Source organism: Hippocampus comes, unplaced genomic scaffold (genome assembly GCF_001891065.2).
Source record: "Hippocampus comes isolate QL1 unplaced genomic scaffold, H_comes_QL1_v1.1 scaffold132, whole genome shotgun sequence".
Lineage (NCBI taxonomy): Eukaryota > Metazoa > Chordata > Actinopteri > Syngnathiformes > Syngnathidae > Hippocampus > Hippocampus comes.
This window is the reverse complement of record NW_017805467.1, coordinates 2,297,113-2,321,333: the sequence shown is the minus strand read 5'-3', so window position 1 is coordinate 2,321,333 and position 24,221 is coordinate 2,297,113. Positions and strand designations below refer to the sequence as shown.

The following is a 24,221-nucleotide window of genomic DNA, read 5'->3' as shown; positions in this document are numbered from 1 at the left end:
AATGGGTAGTACAAGTAGACTTCAGGATACGGGTGGGCGAACCGTTGTGCTCCAGGAATGCCACGTTTGACTAAAAATGGACAGATGGGCCAGGACATTCGAAGAGCAGGTTAAAAATAAATAGGTATTTTGTGTTTAAATGTTATTGATTTATAACTAATTAAATGACAATTAATTAAATGATAGTTAATTTGCCAATTATTAAAAACAATTCCAAAATGTTCATGTTGTTTTCTGGATGTATTTTTTATTTTAAATAATTTTTACTTGTAATTCCAATTAATAATTTGAAGTACATGTAAATATTCTGAATGAATGAATGAAACCAAGTAATTCCCTTACATTCTCTTTATTGCATTTTTATAAAATGTTTTGAAGACTTTTTTAGGAAGGCACTCATGGCATTTCAATGGAGAGAACCGATATGACGAAAGTGTTTCACCGTGGTTTTTTGCAGGATCGGATCACGGATGAAGTAAAAAAAAAAAAAAAAGAGAACAGTCACGACTGTAATTTGATAATGTAGTTTATTTGTTATTGACACGTTTCAGCTGCCGTAGCTGTATGTACGTCTCTGGTGACGTCATCACGCCTCCTTCAAGCCCTGGATGCTTGGTGGTCCGCGGTTTGTGTTGTTGTCCTTTTGCTTGCACAGAGAGGGGGTCAACGGGGGAGGCTTTATGGTCTTGCTGCACAACACAGACCGAATAGAACACCGAAACGCTCGACGTCTCGCGACGGGAAATGGACAACAGTAAACGGACTGTGGTCGTTACAGGTGTGTCCTTATTTGATTATTTTGCTCCCCCTTTATCTAGTCTCTCGGCAAACTAGTCTTATGGTGGAAGTAGTGGAAAAGTTGGTTGGTTGATGACAGCTGCTCGAACGGCTAATGGCGTCGGCCTGCTTCTGCTCCGCTCGGCTGCCTTTGCAGACAGGAGAAAGTACTCAATCGACACCGCGCAACTGCATGCTTTTGGATTTAGCGGTTTGGTTGTTTTGCATGTCGTGCTACAATGCTAAATAACAACACACATTTGCAGGAGACTGGTCGAATTATTTGATCTGGTCTGTCATAATGGAGAAGCGACAATAAAGTTCATATAAATATATAAATATATGTATACACAAACACACACACACACACACACACACACACACACACACACTTGTAATGATACAATTATTCCGTACTATATACAACTAGTGCGGTGGTGTCAATGTTTAAAACCGAATAGCACGTCATCCAAGTTTTCATTGTTATAGTCAACTCAACTCAATTACAACTTGGAGGACTTAAAAAAAAAAACAACAACAACAACCGCGGCTGGAACAAAATACTCGAGCGTAAAGCACAATCGTTTTTTACTTCTACAACTGGTACAACAACACCAACTGCTGCTACTATCGTACTACTACTTTTTACTATAAATACTGTGGCCAAGTTTTTAATACAGGACAGAGAAACATGATTTCAGGCTCCACTGACTGATGACCAGTATGAGGGCGTGTATGACGTCACGTGCTCCCTGCAAACCGAAAATGTAAACAAACAACTGCGTTTTCAAACAGCTGTTGACTTGTACGTTGACGAATAACACAGGTACAAAAGTAAGGGTTTAAATCCCTATCTCATTTAACCCTAGCGAGCTGTTGTAACAGGATGGAGACTCACGGGACAATTTGAAGTTACCCTTTAAAAAAAAAAAAAAAAAGATGTATTTTACATTAAATACCCCTTTTGATTTGACAGGTTAATGCTTTCTTGTACTACTTTTAACACTGTTGTTTGTTTATTTTTTTGTGGTGATGTTTAACTGGGCAAAGTGCATATCACATTGACATAGTTATTAGGGGTGTAACGATACAGTCTATTTAATTCATGTGTCTGCGATCCAGCTACATTGATTGCGCTGGAGTAGTTTAACTCGATGCTGTCACACATCATTTTTAAATGATTGATCGATGTAATCAATATAATTAACATAATTTTATACTCCAAATTCCTAATACCCTTTTATTTATTTTTTTATTAAGTTAATGTATAAAAAAGAGAATGAGCTTGCTCTGGTGTCAGTGCCGCAGTTGTTTTTTTTTTAACATTTTGGAGTCAGTAAGTCTCGGTTGGTTTTAAATCTATTGTCTAATCTATTGTTTATTTGGAGTTACCTTTGGATAGTATACATTTATGAACAGAAAAGCAATTGTTCCTATATCAAAATATCATATTGAACATAGCCTTTACTGTATCAAATTGTATCATTCAAAAAAGTAATATATCGTTTTATGTCGAATCGTCAGACCTTATATCGATATGTATCATATCGGTCAAAAAAGTGTTACACGCTTAACAACTACACATTAGTGTTGGTTTCGTTACTGTATTTTAAAGCAAATCGCAAATTTTACCTTGGAATTACACAAGACTCTTTTCCCCAATTGAGCGTCAAGCACACGTGATAGGACATCATAATGTTACATGTAAAGAGAAGTAGTGCGGGCAGTGACTTGGACTCTCTTTCCAGACACAAAGGTGTCCCAGCTGATGCTCGATGTATAGGATGCCTGGGAACGGCCTCCTCACAATAGCTTGCCGGCTGGCAACTAGCGACCCCTCGCTCTGCTCCTATTCAGTAGCCTGTCAGACAGACTGATCCTCCCTCCACCCAACCCCCAGGCACCCGCTGACCCTTGGAGTAATGGGTGTGGAGGAGGGGGTGTAGGTAGGGGGCTTGTCTGTAGATCCCAATATAAACAAGTCTGTGTGAGGGAATATCTCTTGCCTGTTGTCGTTGATTTTGCGGGTCATTTAAAAATAGATAGATAAATGGTTACTTTTTTTTCCATCCCCTTAGTGTAATTTTACATATGGATATGGATATGACTCAATGCGGGCAGCGCGTGTTGATGCCCTGATTTTTTTGGTCATTTGAAAGGAGCAAACAAAGCTACAATCCCTAATTTAACCTACACCTGCATTCAAGCTGAAGAAGACTTTTAAAAATACATTGGGACCTCCAAAGTTGTTTGAAATTCAAAACTAAAGTTCCCATGAGAAATAAGGGAAGTATTCCACGGGTCAATTGTAAATTTTAATCAGATATGGCTTTATGTGTCCCTACATATTTTAGACACCGATCAAAAAAAAAATGACTGCACATTTTTTCTAGCACATCAGGTTTTTGAGATCTTTTCATTTTTTGTTATGTTAGTTTGACCTATAAAAGCTTGCGCAACTCATGTTGTCATTTATAGCTATCACATCTCAGAAAAAAAAGTCCACCTGTTGCTGACCCAACCCCTTCATTCAAAAATAAATAGATTATTACACTAAAAATTATAGGATTATTGTATCATTTATTTAATGAAGACCTGCTCGAGAAACTTAGAGTACAGGCTTGAAATCAGCGCAAGAAATATATACCGGTATATCTGGAAACATTAACGTGCATCTCTGATTCACAAATTTAGTAAAAAATTGTTGACCAGTGTTATTAAGTTCCGTGCTAAAACCGTCATCATAATGAAACCTTGATGAGTAGTTAGAAGTTAACCGCAGTACAACACAACCGAACTTCAACTAATTTGCGTTAGCATCTGCTGAGTACAATATTGCAGTGAGCCGTAACATGCTTTCCTATGTCACAATAAGTTCAATTTCCAGTTCTATTGGGATCAGTGACCACCACCAAGTCCTTTGTGATGCTCACTGTGTTGAATGTGACTCCTCTACATTAGTGTAGGTGAGCGAGAGACTTCTTCTTTATGTCACCCTCAAAGGAATTTCACTCCTTCGTAAACCAAAAACGCTGTGCCAGAACAATTTTGAATGAATAATACAGATTTTGTGTTTTGTGTGTTGTGATTGCATTTCAGGAAAAAAACAGACTGATTCCAAATTGTGACACAATGAAAGGAGACAATATTTTGTATTCATATAGCTGAAGTAACAGTCACTATTTTGCAGGTTTTGGGCCATTCGGAGAGCATACGGTCAATGCCAGCTGGGTTGCGGTCCAGGTGAGTTTAACCACAGTTAATATACATCAGTGATTTACATGCGCAAAATGGACAGCAGCGTGTGTATATTTTTGCTGTAAAAAAGAAGTGAAATTTTGATTAGGCTTAGAGTCTTTGTTGAAGATATCATGATTGGTTTCATTTGTAACAATTGGTCTGCGTGTAATATTGAAAGCAGAAGTTTGACCTTTTGAGACATGATGGTTGTTCTGTACCTTGTACACAATGCGACAATTGAGTGATGCCTTCTTCACAGTATTCAGCAGTGCATCGCAGGTGTCCTTCTGGGGCTACCAACAGTGTGCGTGTGTGTGTGTTGGGGGAGATGTGGTAGGGTGGATGTTGGTTGTCAGGGTGTCTAGACAAACTTGATAAGGATATTAAAGGCAAACAAAAGGCAGCTTTGTGACAGGGTCACAGACATGGTCAAACGAGCCTCCTTTCAGGGCAGCGGGGGTCAGTGTCCAGGGCTAGTTGTCCTCCAATGGGACGAGGGGAGGAGTTGGTGCGTCGCCTGTGAACTTGACGCTCATTTGTCTTGTTGTTTTTGCATGATTGCTCTTTATATTTTCATGTCTTGATTTTTTTTTTCTTGATCATATTCATGTCACACTGTTGTTGTTTTCGCCTGTATTTATTTATTTGTGAATTAAAAAAAAAAATTCTACTGGCGGTGACTTCAGGTTGTGTGTAAAATAGTGCCATCGAGCTCAATTCCTCATTTCAACCAACAATGCAGTGAGCATTGCTAGTGAAAGTTATATATTGTATTACTAATTTAATTACAATCACAATTTAAAAGGAACAAAGTTATTGTGGGGAACTTTAAAAATAATTGACAGTTTTTAATTGCTTGCAATTGCTGGAAATGATTTAAGTACATATTTGTTAACCCCAAGTAGCCAATGAAAGTGATGATCAGCAAAAAAGTCTTTGATTGGCGATCACGTCCTTTTACACGAAAGTTCACCGATCATAATCGGTGGTCAGTTGATTGGAGCCCAATAAAATTAATGTGATTATATGGTTCCCTTTTTTCCAGATTTGAAAATATACAGCTAATCCATGCGATCAGTATTGGCAGATCTCACTCATATCTGATCGAAAGGGAATGCATAACACCCTGATTGGAGCACCCCTTGTTGGAACCTTTTCAAAATGATTTTAATGAAGAACTTGAATTGTGAATTTACGAGTCGTAACTCCTGCAGTGCAGAATGAGGAACAGTGGTGTGCTGACGTTGTGCAATAGTTCAAGGTCAAGTTTTATTTATATAGCACATTTAAACACAGTAAACAATGCTCAAAGTGCAGTGCATATTACAATACAACACTATAAAGTCACACAATAGCGAGAAAGAAAAATACATGTTAAAAACAATAGAAAAATACAAATTTAAAAACCATGTCCAGCTCATGCCCGTGTTGAACGGCAGCGCAAATAAATGTGTTTTTAAAAGTGACGTAAAATATTCAATGGATGAGGGAGAGCGAATGTTCAAAGGAAGCTCCTTTCAAAGTTAAGGTCTAGTGACAGCAAATTCCCTGTCCCCCCTGGTTTTCAACCTTGAACGGGGGCAGGTTAACAACAGCTGGTCACATGACCGGAGGGCTCTTACTGGGGCATACAAGCAATGCATTTTAGATAAGTATATGATAGCCAGACCGTTGCAAGATTTGAACACAAACAATAGCATTTTAATCTAAAAGATGCAGGGAGCCAATAAAGTGACTGCAGCACTGGAGTAATGAGATAAAAGCCTCTTTCTTCCTTTCAGAAGGTGAGGAGGTGTATTGTGAACCAACTGTAGGCGACGAATGTATGAAGCATCCAGGCCATTGTACAAGGAATTGCAATAGTCAAGACATGCTGTGATAAATATGTTAATTTGTTTTTCCAGCTGGTCACAAGGAGAGTAAAGTTTTACTTTAGCTCTCAGTTGCAGCTGAAAGAAGCTTGGCCTTACCACTGCGCTGATTTGCTTATCGCGTTTAAAAGAACTGTCAATCTTAACACCAACATTTTTTTTACACAGGAACTGAGGAACACCAACATCAATGGCATGATCTGTCTGGTTCACCAAACACAATTACTTCAGTTTAGGTCACATTTCAGTTAATAAAATTCAATTTCAGCCAATCTTTCATTTCTTTCAGACAGATTTGAAAGGACTGGAATGAACCACCTTTCGACATGAGTGGTATATATAGCTGAATATCCTCAAAAGACTGAAAGGAGACTTTATATTTCTTGAAAATTGAAGTGAGTGGTAACATATACAAGGAAAACAAAGCCGGGCCCAGTATAGAGCCTTGGGTTCCCATGGTCCATACAGAGTCCACCTTGGTGAAGACTGCAGGGAAAGTACTCCTCCGCAGCTGGAACTAACAGCCGAGCCACTGCAGTGTCATCAACAGGCACAAGGGTATAGATCCCCCGCCTTCTCAGGTTCAAAATGCCCCCATATTTTGGGCTTAAACAGCACGGAAGCACGGAGATAGGCTCTCGTCCGCACTGAGATGGCGCTACGCTTTCCTCATTTATGGGGACGTCTCCGGAGAGCCACGAGAGGTGCACCACACAGGTCCTCTGGTATGGCAGAGAAAGGAGGAAGAGAATATGTGTAATCTCCATTCGGATTTTTGTCTTTTAAACAATTCATGAGATACACGGATATCAATATGAGTCTGTCAATCATACATGAGAAGGGGTGAAACATTTTTGCAAATGACAACCAAGACAGTAATCCCTTGTTTAAACCGCAAGGTAGAATACAGTATGCGAGACAGTCAACAGCGTGGACGAGACTCGCTAGAGACAGCAAGGGTAGGTGCTGGGTGAGGCTGCGATGATGCGCTGCCATCTTGTTTGTCCCTCTACAGTACTGCGCCCCCCCCCCCACATGACAACGATTGCATATGCATTGATGCATTACGTGACAATGGAATACGAATTATGTTTGGATCGCATCTTGAGGGTTGCCAAACAATATGTTACATTGTATGACTTTTTATTAATCCAGAAAAAGATGGTGGAAGTACTAGTCACACAGCAAGGAAAAAAAAAATACAGAGAGGAAATAAATTGGCATTGATTTGAAATTGATAATCAACAATTGCATTGATTTGTAGCCCTCTGACTTAATGTAATGGAATTCTGAAGTAGCAAGAGATTCCCACCAATTAGTAGTATTCATAAGCAGAGATTTGTCCCTTGGGGGTCATCCATGTGAACCTGAGTGTTTTTTTTTTGTGTCCTGACAGGAGCTGAAGAAGCTTGGGCTCGGCACTGAAGTGGACTTGCAGGTCTACGAGGTTCCAGTGGAGTACCAAACAGTGCAGAGTTTAGTTCCGTCACTATGGAAGAAGTATCACCCAATGGTCAGTGAGAGACTGTTTGAAACAATGAAATCAATTGCGGTTGTTAAGTCCAAGTTGAATTTGTCAGCACAGATGAAGCAAAAAATGTCATCAGTTGTCTGGTCATTCAAGGTAGCAAGCATCGTGGTGGCTGACTTGACTTCGAATTTAGAGTGGCCTGACATATCCTTTGTGCGCAGAAGCGTGCTGACAGACTTAAACTGGAGACAATATTCCGTTTCCAGTGTTCAGGTGCACTGCTCCACCGCTTAAGTGCACCTAAACATGTTTTTTTCAAAACCGCCTCAATTTGTGTTCTTTCTTTCCCACTCCTATTGTGGCACAGATGTTACAATTCTTCGTTGACGAATCAATCCGCTTATCACAACGACGTCACGGTTGGACTTTGCCAGTTCATAACAAGCAAATGCAATCTGAACTGAAACGTACTGTTTGGTGGAAATGAGGATTTCCCCCACTACAGTATTATCAACCACAGTTGTATGATACCTGAAATACGCCGAAACACAATGTGGTCTACTGATTCATTAACAGAAAATTGGCACGAACACGAATCAATACGGGATGGCACACATTGTTAGTTGTTGCATGGGACGAGTATGCAGACCATCCTGCAGAGTGTTATGCAGCCTGCTGTAGACAGTTACTCCAATGTGTTTGTGGCTGGTATTGAACTGTAATCATCATGCCAGCTTTGCATTGTCACAGAGATTCCTGAAGGTTGAATTCTAGGCTCAATGTCGTCATCATCATCTATAATGCTGCTTTGACAGTCTAATTTCCCTCACTGCATGAATAAAGTATCTTATCTGACTTTAAGTAAATATTGGCTGAGAGTAGCTGAAGAAGGTTTCCTCAATGGAACTTAACACTCAGCACAAAAAGGAGGAGTCGGACAAAGTTGAGGAAATAGATTTTATTCTTGCTTGCCTCATTCTGTCATGATCTCCTTCAAGTTGCTGAATATGCTTGTTTTAATGGTGTCCTTCTGACCCCACTTTTGTGACACTAATGTGGCACCTCCAGCCCCCCATACTTGCTGAGTTGACTCCGTCATGATGTTATCTTCTTGATGTGTGAGGTTCATTTCCTGCCAGCTGGGTGACCTACTTTTAATAGAGTCAGGCCATCTTCAACTAGCTGAAGTTTTAAAGCAAGGCCTGGGTTACAATGGGATCACAAATTGCCGGGACTTTTTTTTTGGGGGGGGGGGGGTTGAGAACAACAGACATTGTCATTGCAGATGAAAGAACATTCAATCCAAACAAAATCTGAAAAAGAGACATCACATTTAGCTTCTGAAAGTGTTGGGGGAAATTCTTTTTTTGACTCTCAAAAACTTGAAATTAAATTGCTTACTGAGGCTATGCTACTATATGTCACTTTTAGATACTGTACATCTGAAACTGGTTGTGACACAAATGCTTACTCCATCCACCCATCCATCCATCCATCCATTATCTGATCCGCTAATCCTCACGAAGGTCACGGGCAATTAACCGACCATGCATGTTTTTGAAATGTGGAAGGAAACCGGAGTATCCCGAGAAAACCCACGCAGGTACAGGGAGAACACGCAAACTCCACACAGGAAGGCCGGGGACAGAAATCAAACCCACAACTTATGGACTGTGAGGCGGATGTGCTAACCAGCCTATCACTGTGCCGCCCTTGTCCCAAATGTAACTGACCAATACTGTATTCCACACACACAAATACTATGTGGCGTACAAATTACTCATGAACAGCCCTAGTTTGCATACTACTGGATTTGGACTTGATGTAAAATCCAAATTGATCTAAGCATCTAATACACAATAAAACCAGTCAAACGTGCATGGTCCTTAAAATTACATGAAATTATGCAACATATTACAAATTCATGCCTGCTGTGGATTATACTTGTGTTGTTAAGGATTTTTTATTTGACATGGCATATTATTTGTTAATTTGACACCATTATTTTCTGTACACCATCCAGTATAATACACCCTATTTGCTCTTCTTTTTGCTATTTTCCAGCTGGTTGTTCATGTTGGAGTATCAGGCATGGCCACCACTGTCACATTAGAGAAGTGCGGCAGAAATCATGGCTACAAGGGTTTGGACAACAGCAGCTTCTGTCCTGATTCACAGTGTTGCATTGTGGGCGGCCCAGACTGTATTGACTCCGTTATCGACATGGAATCAGTCTGTAAGAGAGTGACTGCCTCTGGGCTGGGAGTTGCTGTGTCTGTCTCTAAAGATGCTGGAAGGTATTTTTCTGTTTATTTTTGTTTAAGTTAAACAGGAATTTGTCATGGGTGCAGGTTTTAGTGGCTGGCTTTAATTTCTGAGGGAAAGCAATATGTACAGAGTAACACCCAGTAGTGTTTGGAGAGTGACATATAATTTTGCCTATAAACACCTCCATGATGATTTTGAACTCAGACAATCTTAGGCGGTTTCAGAAAAACATGACATTGACCGTGAAAGCACTGTGGCCATTTATATACAGAGTGCCAATTCCCAGGAGTTCCAATTTCTTGGGATATTAAAAGATTCTAGTCGTATATAAAGGCAAAATGATGAAAAGCTATTGTCATGGCCCCAATATCCAATTTTTGAGGATATTAAAAAATTTTGGTCGTATATAAAGGCAAAATGCTGAAAAGCTATTGTCATGGCCCCAACATCTTAACCTGTATGTACATTCACCTGTTTAAGTAGAAACTGCTTTCAAATATTTACATTACTTGAGGAAAGGGAGTATTTATCAGAATTGAACACATAGCTGATGTACTGAATAAAGCCTCAAATGAACCGAGGCTGTTCAATAAAGTCTGTGCACAGTATGTGGTGGGAGAGAGGCGTGCAAAGAAAAAGATATCAACACACTATTGTGAGATATAGTGACCAAGTGTGTAATCTGATTCTGTGTAGTGCACAACACAAAAACCACACAGCAGCGTAAATTCAAGACCCTCTTGAGGGATTATAATCAGTTTTATAAAAACTAAATGGAAGAACACTACACATTTGTAAATATTTACATCCACTAAAGTAGTCTACATCCATTTAATTACTTTAGGGATGAGCAATTTAAATGAGGGGCAAAATTTCCAGAATCAGCACGACTTGGGGGCCACATAGGACCAGACACTTCCCAACCAGATGTACTGTATGACAAATATTTTTTTTGGAATAGTGCATCATGGTATCTTCATTTTTTACAATGCATGCAAATAAGATCCATCCTTGAACAGTAAAGGGTTTCACCGATGAAAAAACTAACTGCAGACTGATTTTTTTTTCAGCGCGAAGGGCTCTCATGCATAAAAATTACCATTGAAAGACAGAACAACTGCTGAAAAAAACTCATTTTGTGCATTTTTTTCCACAAAAATCAACAACACTAAAACTTGTAATTTTACACAGGTACTGTGTTTATCCTGCATGCAAATCCAAATGCGCAAAAAAATATTAGGCCTACTCATGCTGTATTACGGATGTCCACTGTATACGGTGTATACAGTGGAAGTCCGTGATTTGAAGGAGATACAAACTGGGCCGGCCTGCGAATAGCAAAAATCTGCACAAAATTGAAAATGCATTGGGATACTTTTTAAAATTATTATTTTTGAAAACCCCCCCAAAACTAAAAAATATGCAGCCCATTTACATTTTTTCATGAAAAACGGGGTTTTGATCCTCAATCCAATCCAATACAATACAATGCAGTCAGTCTCAATTACAAGTAGTGTAGGGTTTAGTGATTTTTTTTTTTCTATTGCTAGTGTTTGCTATTGGAATACAATAAAAGGGGTGTTCACACGGCATACATTTGATCCGGCGCTGCACCGATGTATTTTGTTGCGATATAGTTTACACCGGAGCAAATTTTGTGGAGCGTTCACACGTACAACGCCGCTGAGCGTGGCAGCACCAGCACAGCGTCGGTGCAGCTCCACTTGCGTTCACACGGCAGTTTCTGCAGCAGAGCAAAACGACAGAAAACAAATGAGCTGTCGTGTTGGTTCTTTTTTAAACGTATACACAACTCAAGCAACTACAGTACAGGCACGTCCTTCTCCTTCTCGGTCTCCGTGCCTTCTGCTTGAGAGTGACCGCCCCCCGATAACGTAAATCAACGATGACTTCAATGCACTCAGAAAAGCACAAATCTAATGCGCCAAACCGAAAAATCAAGTGAGGAAATCATGAAATAAATTCTATGGGGCACGGGGGGGTTGTGAACAAACAACAAAGGAACAAACTACACAAACAACTCCGAGACAGTCTCGGACTTAAACGAAAGGAAACTCTACGTAGTTGGAGTCTTTCGTCTTTCGTCTTTCGTAGGAATACTCCTACGAATTCTAGTTGAGATGGTATAACCCAAGAGGTGCTTTGCTACTGTTACCAGCCTTGTCTTGTGTCGTTATTAAACAAACACATGACGAAAGTCCGACAGAGCACGAAAGCAACGCATTCTCGCCGTACGTAATCAACTCTTCTCATGCGTAGCAAGGCTACTCCCCCGTCGCAAACGAGCATTTGCTCCGGAGCAAATTGTAGCGTTCACACGTGCAAATTTACATCAGTGCTGCGCAGCAAACGAGCATTTGCTCTGGAGCAAATTTTTAAACCACCTCCCTGAGGTGGATCAAATTTGGTCCGGTGTAAGCTGTTTAGCGGCGCGACGCCGGAGCAAATTTGCACGTGTGAACGCTCAACTGGCGCAGCGCAGGTGCTGTGTCGGACCAAATGTTGCCGTGTGAACACCCCTTAAGACTTGGCAGTCATAGAACACAGGCTTCCGCCAAGGTAAAACAAGTCTCAACATGTCAGTCTGACTTGTTTGATTGAAAAATCACCATCTTCTCGCCCCTTTGTCTTTCAGAGTCACGGGCTTTGCTCACTTGCCTTTTCTTGCAGGTATCTGTGTGACTTCACCTACTACACCTCCCTGTACATGAGCCACGGTCGCTCGGCCTTCATTCACGTGCCTCCTCTTGGCAAGCCGTACAGCGGTGAAGACCTGGGCCGCGCGCTGCAAGCCATTGTCCAGGAGATGCTGGAACTCCTGGGTAACGCCAAGGAGCAGATTCACTGCCAGCAACACTTCCACTAAGTGACCTCTCGATGCCAGCCAGCCTCTCCAGCCACGCAAGACAAATTGCACTCAACCACAAGTAGCCAAGTTCTGTCTTTTTCTTATCTTTTCTTATATAATGAAAGCTTTGGTGTGTTTCACTCTCTGTCCTTGCTTTGATTTTACTATTTTGCCCCTCAATAATCAAGAAATGTTATGATATTGTCCCACTTTAAGGTGATTTAGATGTGTGAATATGTTTAGATTTACCTCCAAAGCACAGGAAGCTTTGTTGTTCACAAAAACTGCAGTTGCTACAGAGTGTAGCAGATTCAACACAGCATTACTCCAAATGTGGCTACTAGTATTGCACCTTATAGTGTTAGGGTTATTGACATGGTTACAGAAGTCACATTTGGCAACCTTAAATGGGCTGAAAAAGGAATTTTTCAGCCATACATTGCTGAATTTTTGCCTTATTCATATTACCAAAGCTTCCAGGTTACTTCTGTTGATGTATTTTTTTTTCATCCTCAATACATCACTCGCCACAAGTCGGCAGATTATCAGTGTGAACACTTATATGTGATTCAATAAGTATATTCATGTAGAAATCTTTAGCATAAACCATGCAGTTCCTTTCTTATATTCTCTCGATCTTCTCCTAATTCTATCTGTGCTATTTCACATTTGATGTTGAATTGTTTCTGGACTCGTTTTCTTTATAAGAAGTTGTGAATTTACCTTCTTTTACAAAGGTGATTTGAAAGTGGGAACGGGTTGGTTCCGGCTCACATTCCCTCAGTTTTGTTGCCCATTTCTGACCAGTAGCCAAGAATTCAGCCCTCGGAGATCTGATCAAAGGTTGTGCAATATGATGTTAACAGATCTCCTCCAGTTCTTTTGGTTTACTAGGCTGCATGATTATTCGAAAAAAAAAAAATCATTGTGTCTGATGTCTAACCAATAATATTGGATAGACTGTAGTTTGAGGCATGTCCGTCTCACAGTTCTGAGGTCGGGGATTTGAATCCAGACACCGGCCCTCCTGTGTGTGGAATTTTCATGGTTAACAGTTAATGTAAATGGTTGCTTGTCTATATGTGCCCTGTGATTGGCCGGCGACCAGTTCAGGGTTCAGTTTTAAACTCAACCGTGATCATGGATGAGTGATAAAGCAAATGAATGGATGTAGAAAAAAAAAATCCCACCAGTTCACTGTTTTTCCCCCTACCCCAAATTGTGCAGCCTGAAACCATTTTCATTTTTTAAAGGTTCCAAAGGTCATTTACAGCTGCTCAAGTAACACAACAATCCATGTGACATCCATGGGACATTGTGTCAAGTCAGATTTGGGCCGGAAATTATGGTTTCTATAGCACTTTCTTGTTTTTCCACTTTTAGTTGATTGCTATTACAATACGGTGCTGAACATAAAGACTTGCACCCCAACATACTCGTATACATACTCGTATCCCTGGAGTTCTTCTCAATGTTTTCTATGGTATAGTGTACCACAAAATACTGCCTTGAATGTGGGCCATCGATTGCAGATGAGATTTGTCAGCGTGCAAGACATGAGAATGGCATTTTTCTAACAGATTCAATTATGGTTGCAAAAATACACACCAACCTTAGATTTTTTTTTTTTAATGTAACAGTTTTACCAAGGATTTGTCCTATCAAAATTCTGAAAATGTTTCATGTCTACTGAGAGATTGATAAAAACTTATTTTTCAAGGGGGTGTCCGCCTTTATATTGAGTAGCGTATGTTACCTAATAGACAAACATCCACTGTTGAAAGTAATTGCCGTCAATGTTGTACCTTTGAGTTATTTCGCTCAATAATATTAACTAATGTAGCAAATCCCTCGAGTCTATGGTGGTGCCACTTCCAGGTTTGAATGTGATTCTACTTCTTTGGCTTTTTTTTTTGTCTTCTGTTTGACCATGTACAACATTGGTGGTTCATCACCATGACATTGAAATCTGATTTTCGAACAGAGTTGTAGTTGTGTATAGTTTCTACAACCTGAATGCCTCAAATGGTTATGTATGTGGAAAAGCTGAAACTTTGGAGTAAATAGTTTTGGCTAGAAAACTGACCCAACACTGTCTTGTGTTGCAGCTTATACAGTGCCTTGAGAAATTATTCATCCCCAGTTACTCCAGCCCATCACAAACTGGAGTGTATTTTGTTTGATAGACCAACACAAAGTTGCACATAATTGTGAAGTAGAACGAAAGTGATATATGGTTTTCAAAATTCGAAGCGCATATAAATCTGAAATGTGTGGTGTGCATTTGTATTCAGCACGCTGTACTCTGATACCCCTTAATAGAATCCACTGCAAACAGTTGCCGTCATAAATAGGGTTATTAGTAAATACAGTAGTTCATTTGTATGTAATTTACTCTTGAGTATCAGTGCACATGTTCTGTGAACCGCCTCAGCGGGTTGTTATAGAACACAAGTGAACAACAGCACCATGAAGACCAAGGAACTCTCTAGACAAGTCAGCGATAAACTTGTGGGGACATTTAAAACACTGTTTGGGCTCGCACGCACGCACGCACGCACGCACGCACGCACACACACACACACAAACTTATATTGCAGATCCCCGGCCCAAGCACATAGTCAAGGCATTGTTACAAAATAATGCTCACAACCCCGAGGCTGGTCAGAGTTGATGGAAGGATAGATGGAGCAAAATACAGGCCAATCTTAGAAGAAAACCTGTAGCAGACTGCAGAAGATTTAAGATTGGGGAAAGTAATTCATCTCCCAGCAAGACAATGACCCTAAAGCCAGAGCTACAATAGAAAGGTTAAAACAAAGTGTTTGATTGGTCCAGTCAAACTCCAGACCTAAATCCCACTGAGCACCCGTGGCAAGACTTTAAAAAATGTTGGGTGTTAGAGACACCCCAAAAGACTTGCAGCTGTACAAAGTATTGATGCCCGGGTGCTGAATACTAATGCATACCACATTTCTTTTTCAGATTTTTAATTGTCTAACATTTTGCAAACTATCAGAATTATTGCTTTCACAGTGATGTGCTACTTTTGCGACATTCATACAAAATCACTAACGAATAGTGTGAGGGTTGTAGTTGTTAGGTGACAAAATGTGGAAAAAAATGCCAGGTGTATGAATACTTTTTCAAGGCACTATTGGGTTGTCTCATGCCTTTCGGTTCTAGTTTGGCTTAATCCATGAGTTAGGCCAGTCAATTCATTTTCTTTTTTGTCATTAAGTAGCAATCAGTAACCTGGAGCAGAACTTGTACAGTACTTAGCACATTTATTAAACCACAACCCAGTGTATGGTTTATGGCAAATCTGCCCTAAAATAATATCAATGGTAATTACCAGTAATGTAATTCTAATGGTAAAAAAAATAAATACAAAGCATATATATTTTTTCTTGATTAGGGTGTGAAACTATTGCTATTCCTGAAGGGAAACAAAAAAAAAATGATTTGGCGGTGCAATATTCTGGTTGACTAATTTCTAATTTCTCAGAGAAGTTGAGTGAGTCAGCCCAGGCATAAAAAGGTGAATTCATTTTCAATTTCATTATATTTCAAATTCCTCATCGCTCTTCAAAGTAGTAAAATGTAAAGAGCTCACCTAAACAGAAAAAGTCTGCATTAAAGCACTATATCGCTAAGGTGCTGGATGTTCTGTTCTCGATTTTATGACAGGTGGTGTAATACATGTGTTAAGCACTGTACATAGCCTTACTCTGTCAAATGATTAATTGCTGATTGGACAAGTTTTCAGAGTTGCTAGGCGCTAATGTTTAATGGGGTGTGGCATTGTGAGTGCAAGTATGTGAATGGGTCGTGCTGCACCTCATAGCTGCTCACAATTGTATAGCTAGTTTGTTTCAAGTGACTTCTAGCCCTTTTAACTCCTGTGCCTTGCTGTTATTTATTTTTCTTTGGATAAGGCCTTAATTCAGAGGTAGGGATCTCCGGTTCTTCGAGAGCCATATCCTGCCTGTTTTAGATCTCTCCCTACTCCCAACACACCTGATTCAATTGAGGATGATTGTTTCAGGCTTCTACAGAGCGAGCTGATGAGCTGATCGTTTGAATCAGGTGTGTTGAAGTGGAGAGAGATCCAAAATTGGCAGGATATGGCTCTTGAGGAACGGGAGTTCCCTTCCGCTGCCTTAAATGTCGGGTGGCCGGTCAGTTCAAAGATATATTTGGATATATTCCAGGCAAATGTGTGGCTACCTCAAACCTATTTTTTAATCTCAATGTGGGCGCAACATTATGACTGTGAGTTATTCTAAGTACTGTACCTCTGTAAGGGAACATCCCATGAAAGGCCTGTTCTCTGCTTCTGACATTATCAAAGCACTGTTACAATAAGTAAGATTGGCTTTATAAGAGGAAAAGGCTTTTAAATAAAGATAATTGAAATGTTGAAAACTAATTGATGTGTCACATTTTATTTACAAAAAACATTTTGCAACTGTTATCTTATGAAACTGCTGTTATAATTGTACACCTGGAAATATTTATTCTATTACATATCCATTGAATATCATGAATTTATAATATTGCTACAATAATTCTACTATTGTTAAGAAAATGGACATACCGATGGCATTAAGGTCATCATATTTGAGAGGTAGGTATTCTCGTTGACTGTCCAAGTTTGGTACAAATACCATTACCTGTAGTGGTATGCTAAAGAATCACCGGCCAAGTTCACTTCTGATGTATTTAAACTAATTCATTTGTATTTACTCTTATATGGTGTTTTAAACATTTATTTAGGTACAATTAAACATTTTATGTGTGATACATACATACAAATAAATATATATAGGTAATTTAAGTGTGGCGTTTATGTTCAAATCTTTGCCTTTCGACTAGTGGGCTGCATAGAACATATTCTTGTAAAGATATTTTTAGGGTTGACTTCCCCTTTAAGAGTGGAAGTTTAAGATGCAGTACATTTATACATAACAAGACAATCTTAGCAATTAAACAAGAGTTGCCCCTTTTCGACATATTTTCCTCGTGCAGGGATGTCCAAACTTTTTCCTCTGAGGGCCACATACAGAAAACGAGAAGAAAGGGCCAGTTTGAAAGTTTTTTTTTTTTACTTACTAAACACACTAAAACCTGAAAACCAGTCAAGCAATTACACATGTTTTATGTGAAATAATGTTATTTGGAAAAAAATGCTACATCAGGGATTTCTGTTCAAGGTGACAGAGCAAGTACTTGAGGACCTAGAGTAGATCTGTATTTCTGCTGAATAGCAGTTGAATCCCATTTCCACATTCAGAACCATAACCAAGAGCAAGCTCAACTAAATTGACCATACTTGAGGATGATTAATGTGACATCTACACAAATTGCACTAAACTGAAAGTGGAGGAAACCATTTTTGTTTCTGAAACTGGATTATCTTTATTCTCTACAGAAATTCTATTGCTATTGTAGCTGTCATTTATTTATGTCTTTGCATATCTATCCATCCATCCATTTTCTGATCCGCTTATCCTCACAAGGGTTGTGGGCATGCTGGAGCCCATCCTACAGACAAACAACCATCCATGCTCTCACTCACACCCAGGGACAATTTAGAGTGTTCCATTAACCCGCCATGCATGTTTTTGGAATGTGGGAAGTAACCGGAGTACCCGGAGAAAACCCAGGCAGGCACGGGGAGAACATGCAAACACCACACAGGAAGGCCGCAGCTGGAATCGAGCCCTGCACCTCTAAATTGTGAGCCCAACGTGCTCACCAGTCGACCACCAGGCCGCCCCCTTTGAATATCTAGAAAAGCTTTAGTAGTAGTAGTAGTGGTGGAAGTCCCAATCAGAGGTGGTCATTCCGTCAGACTGACGGAAGGCCTTTCAATCCATCACAGTTTCTGAGAGTATTTCAGGCCGACACACGTGGGCACAGTCATATGTGCACAGCATGGTGACTGGTGAAATCAAAATAATATGGGATACATCTCATTGAGGTCTGAGGGACTGAAAGGTATACACCACTTTTAATTGTTCTCATACTGTATTTGACTGTGTGTCAGGTGTGTGTGATGTAGTATTGGTAAGTCCTGTCTTGATGCCATTTGGCTGTCGGTGACCACTCAGACGGACTTACGTAAGCTCAAAGACGGACACACCGGACTGATGATGCTGACCTCTGGTCCCCATCACTCACATCACCCTAATTTTTTCAACAGCTACACTTATAACAATGCCCACACCCTTTTTTAAAATAGCATTGCAGGCCATGTAAAATGTTATTTTTACTGTGTGCTGTGGACCAAAAACACCACAAACACCACAAACACAAAAGAATGAACGGGCCCATGGGCCACAGTTTGGATATCTTGTCCTGGTGCAAGTAATCATATTTGATCTTTGTGGCAAATTACCGTTTCTCTATGACAATAATTATGATCCATCAAGCGCTAATTCAATTTATCCAGCTGTATTTAGAAAAAAAACTAAACAATGAATCCTATTTCATTCGTTATCAGTGAAATATGTTGTTGGGAAGTCTTTGACTCTCCAGTAATCTTTTACAATTAAATCTCCGTTTACAAAATTGTATAGAGAAGGTAAAGGAATAATTTCCGAAGATAATTCAACCAAGTGAAGTGAATTGTCCTTTCTGCCAAATAAACTCAAGTGCAGTCACGTAACAGTGGGCCACAAAAAGGCTGGATTACTTGCATGTCTTTGACGTTTACCTCGCAAAGCTTTTTTTGGCGTTTGTCTTTCGACACCCGGAAACGAGCCCTGAGTGAGAGCTCTTCATGTGTTCGCCTCTCTCTGCTTCTCACTGTAAACGTAAGGGACGTCACACGTCGAGCGCCGCACAGAAATACGTCGCTACTGGACCTCCATCAAGGTTCTGTTCGGTACCATTTTACCTGCTCCGGCTTTACCAACAGACTTTTCGTGTCGAGTTCACGTTACTGCAGCGTCAAGCACATAAGGCGCGGAGTGTATAACTATTTGGACGAACGCCCGAGAACACTTGACTGCACCGAAAGTTGAGTCGAGATGAGTGTGGAGGCGTACGGGCCAAGCTCCCAGACCCTCACCTTCTTGGACACCGAGGAAGCGGAGTTACTCGGAGCGGACACCCAGGGTTCCGAATACGACTTCACCGACTTCACCCTCCCGAGCCAGACTCAAACCCAAGGCCAAACTCAGAGTCAGCTGGACGGCCAGGTTTGCATCTGTTTTTGCCAGGAAGAAACATCCTCGCGCGGTGTACTGACGTTAGCCGAAGCTAGTTAGCTGCTAAACGTTGCATGCTATGCTAACCCGCTATTATTGGACGTGTGCGACTGTTAGCTTGTTGCTAAGCTACCCTGCCGTCTACCCTCCAAAGTATTCATGTGTGCCTTCCTTTTGGTACATTTTGATGGAGCTCACTGCGCATACTTGTTACCTAACTGAATGTAATAGAAAAACGTGCTTTGACAATATGGCGACCTTAACGAAACTTTGTTCAAGCGTCTTTTCCGCAATGTGATTTCTCGCTGCTACTGTTAGCTTCGAGTTGTTAGCATAACACGTTATCGCTATGCTATTCTGGATGTAAAGCTTGAGTTGCGCCGCAGGTTAACGGTCCTGATGAGGGTCTCCACAACGGTGGAGTGGAAGACTCTGTGGCCAAAGCGAGCCAGCTGTTGGCGGAACTCAATTTTGAGGAGGATGAAGAAGACGCCTACTACACCAAGGACCTGCCCGTGCACGCTTGCAGGTACACTTGACAGCAACACGTAGCCAATACCGAAGGATGCATGCATATTAAACGCACTGGGTGGGATACAACATTGGATTGAAAGCAAATGCAGAAACAATCACCATCGTTAAACTATTAAATGTAGTTAGACTTTGCTTCTAGGAAAAAAATATGAAGTAGCGCTTGAACTAATAATAAGTGCCACAAGTATAATAACACGCTTCACATGTGCTAAATCATATTTCTATCACAATACTGTAAATGGCCAATGGGTGCCTTTGCAAACAACCACATTAAACTCTGTTGACTTGTGGCCACCAGACAAGCTTCTTCTAATGTTGTTTTAACTTAATATATGGAAGTACTGTATGCAAAAAAAAAATGACATGACTGGATTCCCCCCCCCCCCCTTTTCATATAATCTCTGGCTCCACACCATAATTAGTCAGACAAACTTCTCTTGCATAGGAGCAGGTTAATTAATACCGTATTCAAGAACATTAAGCATGTATGTTTTTCTATGTTTTCTGTGGTTTGACTACATCCATGAAAATCTACATGTTGTCCACCATTGTTTTTCAGCTATTGTGGCATTCATGATCCAGCCTGTGTAGTGTACTGCAACACTAGCAAAAAGTGGTTCTGCAATGGACGTGGAAATACATCTGGCAGGTATGTTGGCATTCCATCTGCACCTTAGTGGAACCTAAAATGGCAAACACAATCTGCTCAAGGATTCTGGTCAACCTCTGACTTTGATTTTATGTAAGCAATGCTTTTCCCTTCGGAAATAACATGATACGGCACCAGACTGTCTGGGCCATAAAACCTTTATTAACACACTTCCAGGCAAGCAAGTAATGAGGGCCGAACCATTTATTAGGCCGGCCGATTAAATTAGCCGATTATGGCCCTTAAAACATCGGCCCAAATAATCGGTTAAATGGCTGATGTTTGCCGATTGTTTTTACCCTTATGTAGTCTAACCATTTACAGCACTTGTAAATGAGTAACACAGGTCTCATTCATTCATTATACATAAATCCTTTCCATAATCTTGCATCTTTAGATATATGTAATTAAGTTTATTGATAATGTCATTCTTTGGACCTAACACTCAAATCAACAGCAAATCTTTATTTTTGCAAGCAATGCTTCAGTGACCAATGCACGTTGCTCAAGGACTTGACCTGGGTGTCCCCATTTTAGACACAATGTAAAGTCACAGTTTGTCTCCAAAAATAATAAATAGTAAAATTAAAATGTAAATCAAAACATAAATGTATGATATATGATACACGTTCAACTACTGGTAACACAAACGCACATGACAAGTATTATTGTCCTTATAACTTCATTAATTATATAAAGTGCGCCATGCGGTAAAATTGCTCACCCTTCCAATACGTGTGACATGGCCCTAGCATTTAAGGAAGTTACAAGATGGCTTACTGAACACAAATTTACTTTACGCTGTCTTTCTTAATGTTGTTAACAATGATATAAATGTAACAAAAAAAGGTTGAACGCTGTATATCAAAATTTATAAAACTGACATTGCTTGAAGGATGTGATGCATTTTCAACTTAATGGGGTGAGGATTACTGCGTTTACCTAGCACGTGAGTATCTTCACGAGAAGACTATTCAGAGCTGACTTTCCAATTCACCATTCCATTCTTTCATATGGATGATGAAAGTTGCTTTAGCCCAGGCGCCTTAAACTCGCGGCCTGGAGGCCATTTGAGGCCAGCAAGAAGATATTTTGAGGCCCCCTATTTGACATTAAAGTTATTTTTTTCATCATTTATGGGATACCATAGCTCAGGTTCATGACAGCTTTAGGTGAAATGCAATTTTAAAATGATACCAAGTGGAAGGAAAAGATCCCGTTACCCAGTCATGTCTTTTTAATAACCTGCTAAGAAGAGAAATGTAGGCAACAACAACAGCCAATTTCAAGAAAAGCAGAGATGGAATGTTTTTTTTTTTTTTTTTTTAAAGGCCGAAATGTCATCACCTAGCAGACAATTTGCTCTTAATTACTGTAGTGGGGTGGTGCATAATATTGTCTAGTTCTGTTATCAGCACACTCCTCTTTGCCATTACCTTAACCCTGCTGCGGTACCCTCACAAAAAAGTTCGGAAAAAGCAAACGCGTGTAATCCTTTAAACTCTGCTTTTCATATTTTGTTTCCTGAAACTGGTGTTTGGTTTGTAGTTTGTCTACATTACTTTTAAAGTGTTTGAACTCAGAGATTCCATTGTATGACAGAAATCATGAAATACAGTAAACCCTTTGTAACCATTCTCAACGTCTGACTTGTAGCCACATAGTAAACCATTTGGTGAGAGCCAAATGCAAAGAGGTGACACTTCACAAAGATGGACCCTTGGGTGAGACTGTCCTGGAGTGTTACAACTGTGGGTGCCGCAATGTCTTCCTCTTGGGTTTCATCCCTGCCAAGGCTGATTCTGTCGTCGTGCTGCTCTGTAGGTAAGACTTGTACTGAAACACAATGTCCTATGAATCTTGTCTCTTCACACCAAATTAGTTTTTAGTGTCTTGATGCTGAGATAATCGATGGTGTCCAATTCATGACTAAATAGATAATCAAGTGGAAGAGTAGCCAGCACTTTGTCATCATTTTACAGTCTTGTAGGTTTATTTTCAAAGCAAAGCTGTTGGCAATATTTGACTATTAAACACATACAGTATTTTCTCTTAGCCATTAACTGGATAATTTAAATTGATATGTTGAAACTACTTGGTGTTTATGACAAATACAGTAGCCAAAAAAAACCCAAATAAAATACTGCGTTTTATATTGGCTGTATACAACTCTGGTCCGCTGGTCACAAACAAGGCAATGTGGTCCCGTCTGTCTGAACATCACATCTCCCCACAGACAGCCTTGTGCTAGCCAGAGTAGCCTGAAAGACATCAACTGGGATAGCTCCCAGTGGCAGCCGCTGATCCAAGACCGCTGTTTTCTCTCATGGCTGGTGAAAATCCCATCGGAGCAGGAGCAGCTGCGCGCCCGGCAGATCACCGCCCAGCAGATCAACAAGCTGGAGGAACTCTGGAAGGTAGCCATCGCACGCGCTGCAAGGCTATTCGCTAAGATGCCAGTGTCGAATGATGCAAGATACCCTAGATTCGAGGGCCTATAAGCTGAAATTGGTTGCTTCTTGGGCGAAGGCTGGTGTTAACCAGTGGCACAACAATTTTAATGTTGATGTTTCCTTTTGTCTCTCCTTCAGGACAACCCCACTGCCACCTTGGAGGACCTGGAGAAGCCAGGGGTGGATGAGGAGCCCCAGCATGTGTTGCTGCGCTATGAGGATGCCTACCAGTACCAAAACATTTTTGGTCCTTTGGTCAAACTGGAGGCTGACTATGACAAGAAGCTCAAAGAGTCTCAGGTATTGGTGCTGTGATTCTCATTTAAAGCATCCTCACAAATTATTTCCAGCAGAGCATAGGAAAGTGTGCACGTTTTCAAATTGACAGCGTACCAAGCACAATCCACTTTATTTAGTACCTGCCACTGTTGCGTGCGTTACTTGCTTGCCCCCCCCCCCCATCTGTACAGTTCAGTATTTACTTTTGTATGCATTTGATTAAAGATTTATTTCTCAGTTTTCATATTTTCCTTTTGCAGACCCAAGATAATATAACAGTAAGATGGGACTTGGGACTGAATAAGAAGCGGATTGCATATTTCACTCTGCCGAAGACCGATTCAGGTGGTAATTCCTGAGATTCACTTCTTCCCAGTCATGCAGAAAGATCCTCATCTTATCTCCTCCCACTGACTGCGGACAACTTCCTCCAACCATCATCATATAGTAGCATGCATTCATGATTAGTTTTGTTCTTGACTGGATTCTAGTCTTGTTTTTTTTTTTTTTTTTTTTTTAATTTTTTTTTTTTTTTTTTTTTTTTTTTTTACAAATTGTGTCATTAGTTTCATTAGAAAATTTTTTTTTAGTTT

General features: G+C 40.3%; 2 protein-coding genes across 4 annotated transcripts in view; both read left to right on the top strand.

The window, feature by feature from the left end:
* Positions 1–572: 572 nt before the first annotated feature.
* pgpep1 (pyroglutamyl-peptidase I) lies at positions 573–16,924 on the top strand. Of its 2 annotated transcripts, none has more exons than XM_019875173.1 (5): positions 573–778; positions 3,968–4,020; positions 7,285–7,401; positions 9,424–9,656; positions 12,284–12,478. In XM_019875173.1, exons 1-5 carry the CDS (start codon positions 745–747, stop codon positions 12,357–12,359), a joined length of 513 nt encoding a protein of 170 aa, XP_019730732.1. In that variant the 5' UTR covers positions 573–744; the 3' UTR covers positions 12,360–12,478. The 2 variants fall into 2 exon arrangements, with proteins under 2 accessions (XP_019730732.1, XP_019730731.1); XM_019875172.1 differs by having other exon boundaries at positions 577–778; positions 12,319–16,924.
* A 2,368-nt stretch (positions 16,925–19,292) lies between these two features.
* The window catches only part of upf1 (UPF1 RNA helicase and ATPase), a 16,983-nt gene continuing 12,054 nt past the window's right edge, over positions 19,293–24,221 (top strand). The window contains exons 1-7 of one of the 2 annotated variants that reach the window (XM_019875246.1): positions 19,293–19,704; positions 20,100–20,242; positions 20,807–20,896; positions 22,553–22,720; positions 23,133–23,313; positions 23,488–23,649; positions 23,889–23,973. In XM_019875246.1, coding sequence (XP_019730805.1) covers positions 19,534–19,704; positions 20,100–20,242; positions 20,807–20,896; positions 22,553–22,720; positions 23,133–23,313; positions 23,488–23,649; positions 23,889–23,973 — 1,000 coding nt within the window. In that variant the 5' untranslated portion in view covers positions 19,293–19,533. Of the gene's footprint in view, positions 19,705–20,099; positions 20,243–20,806; positions 20,897–22,552; positions 22,721–23,132; positions 23,314–23,487; positions 23,650–23,888; positions 23,977–24,221 lie in introns of both variants that reach the window. The other variant, XM_019875245.1, reaches the window with a different exon arrangement.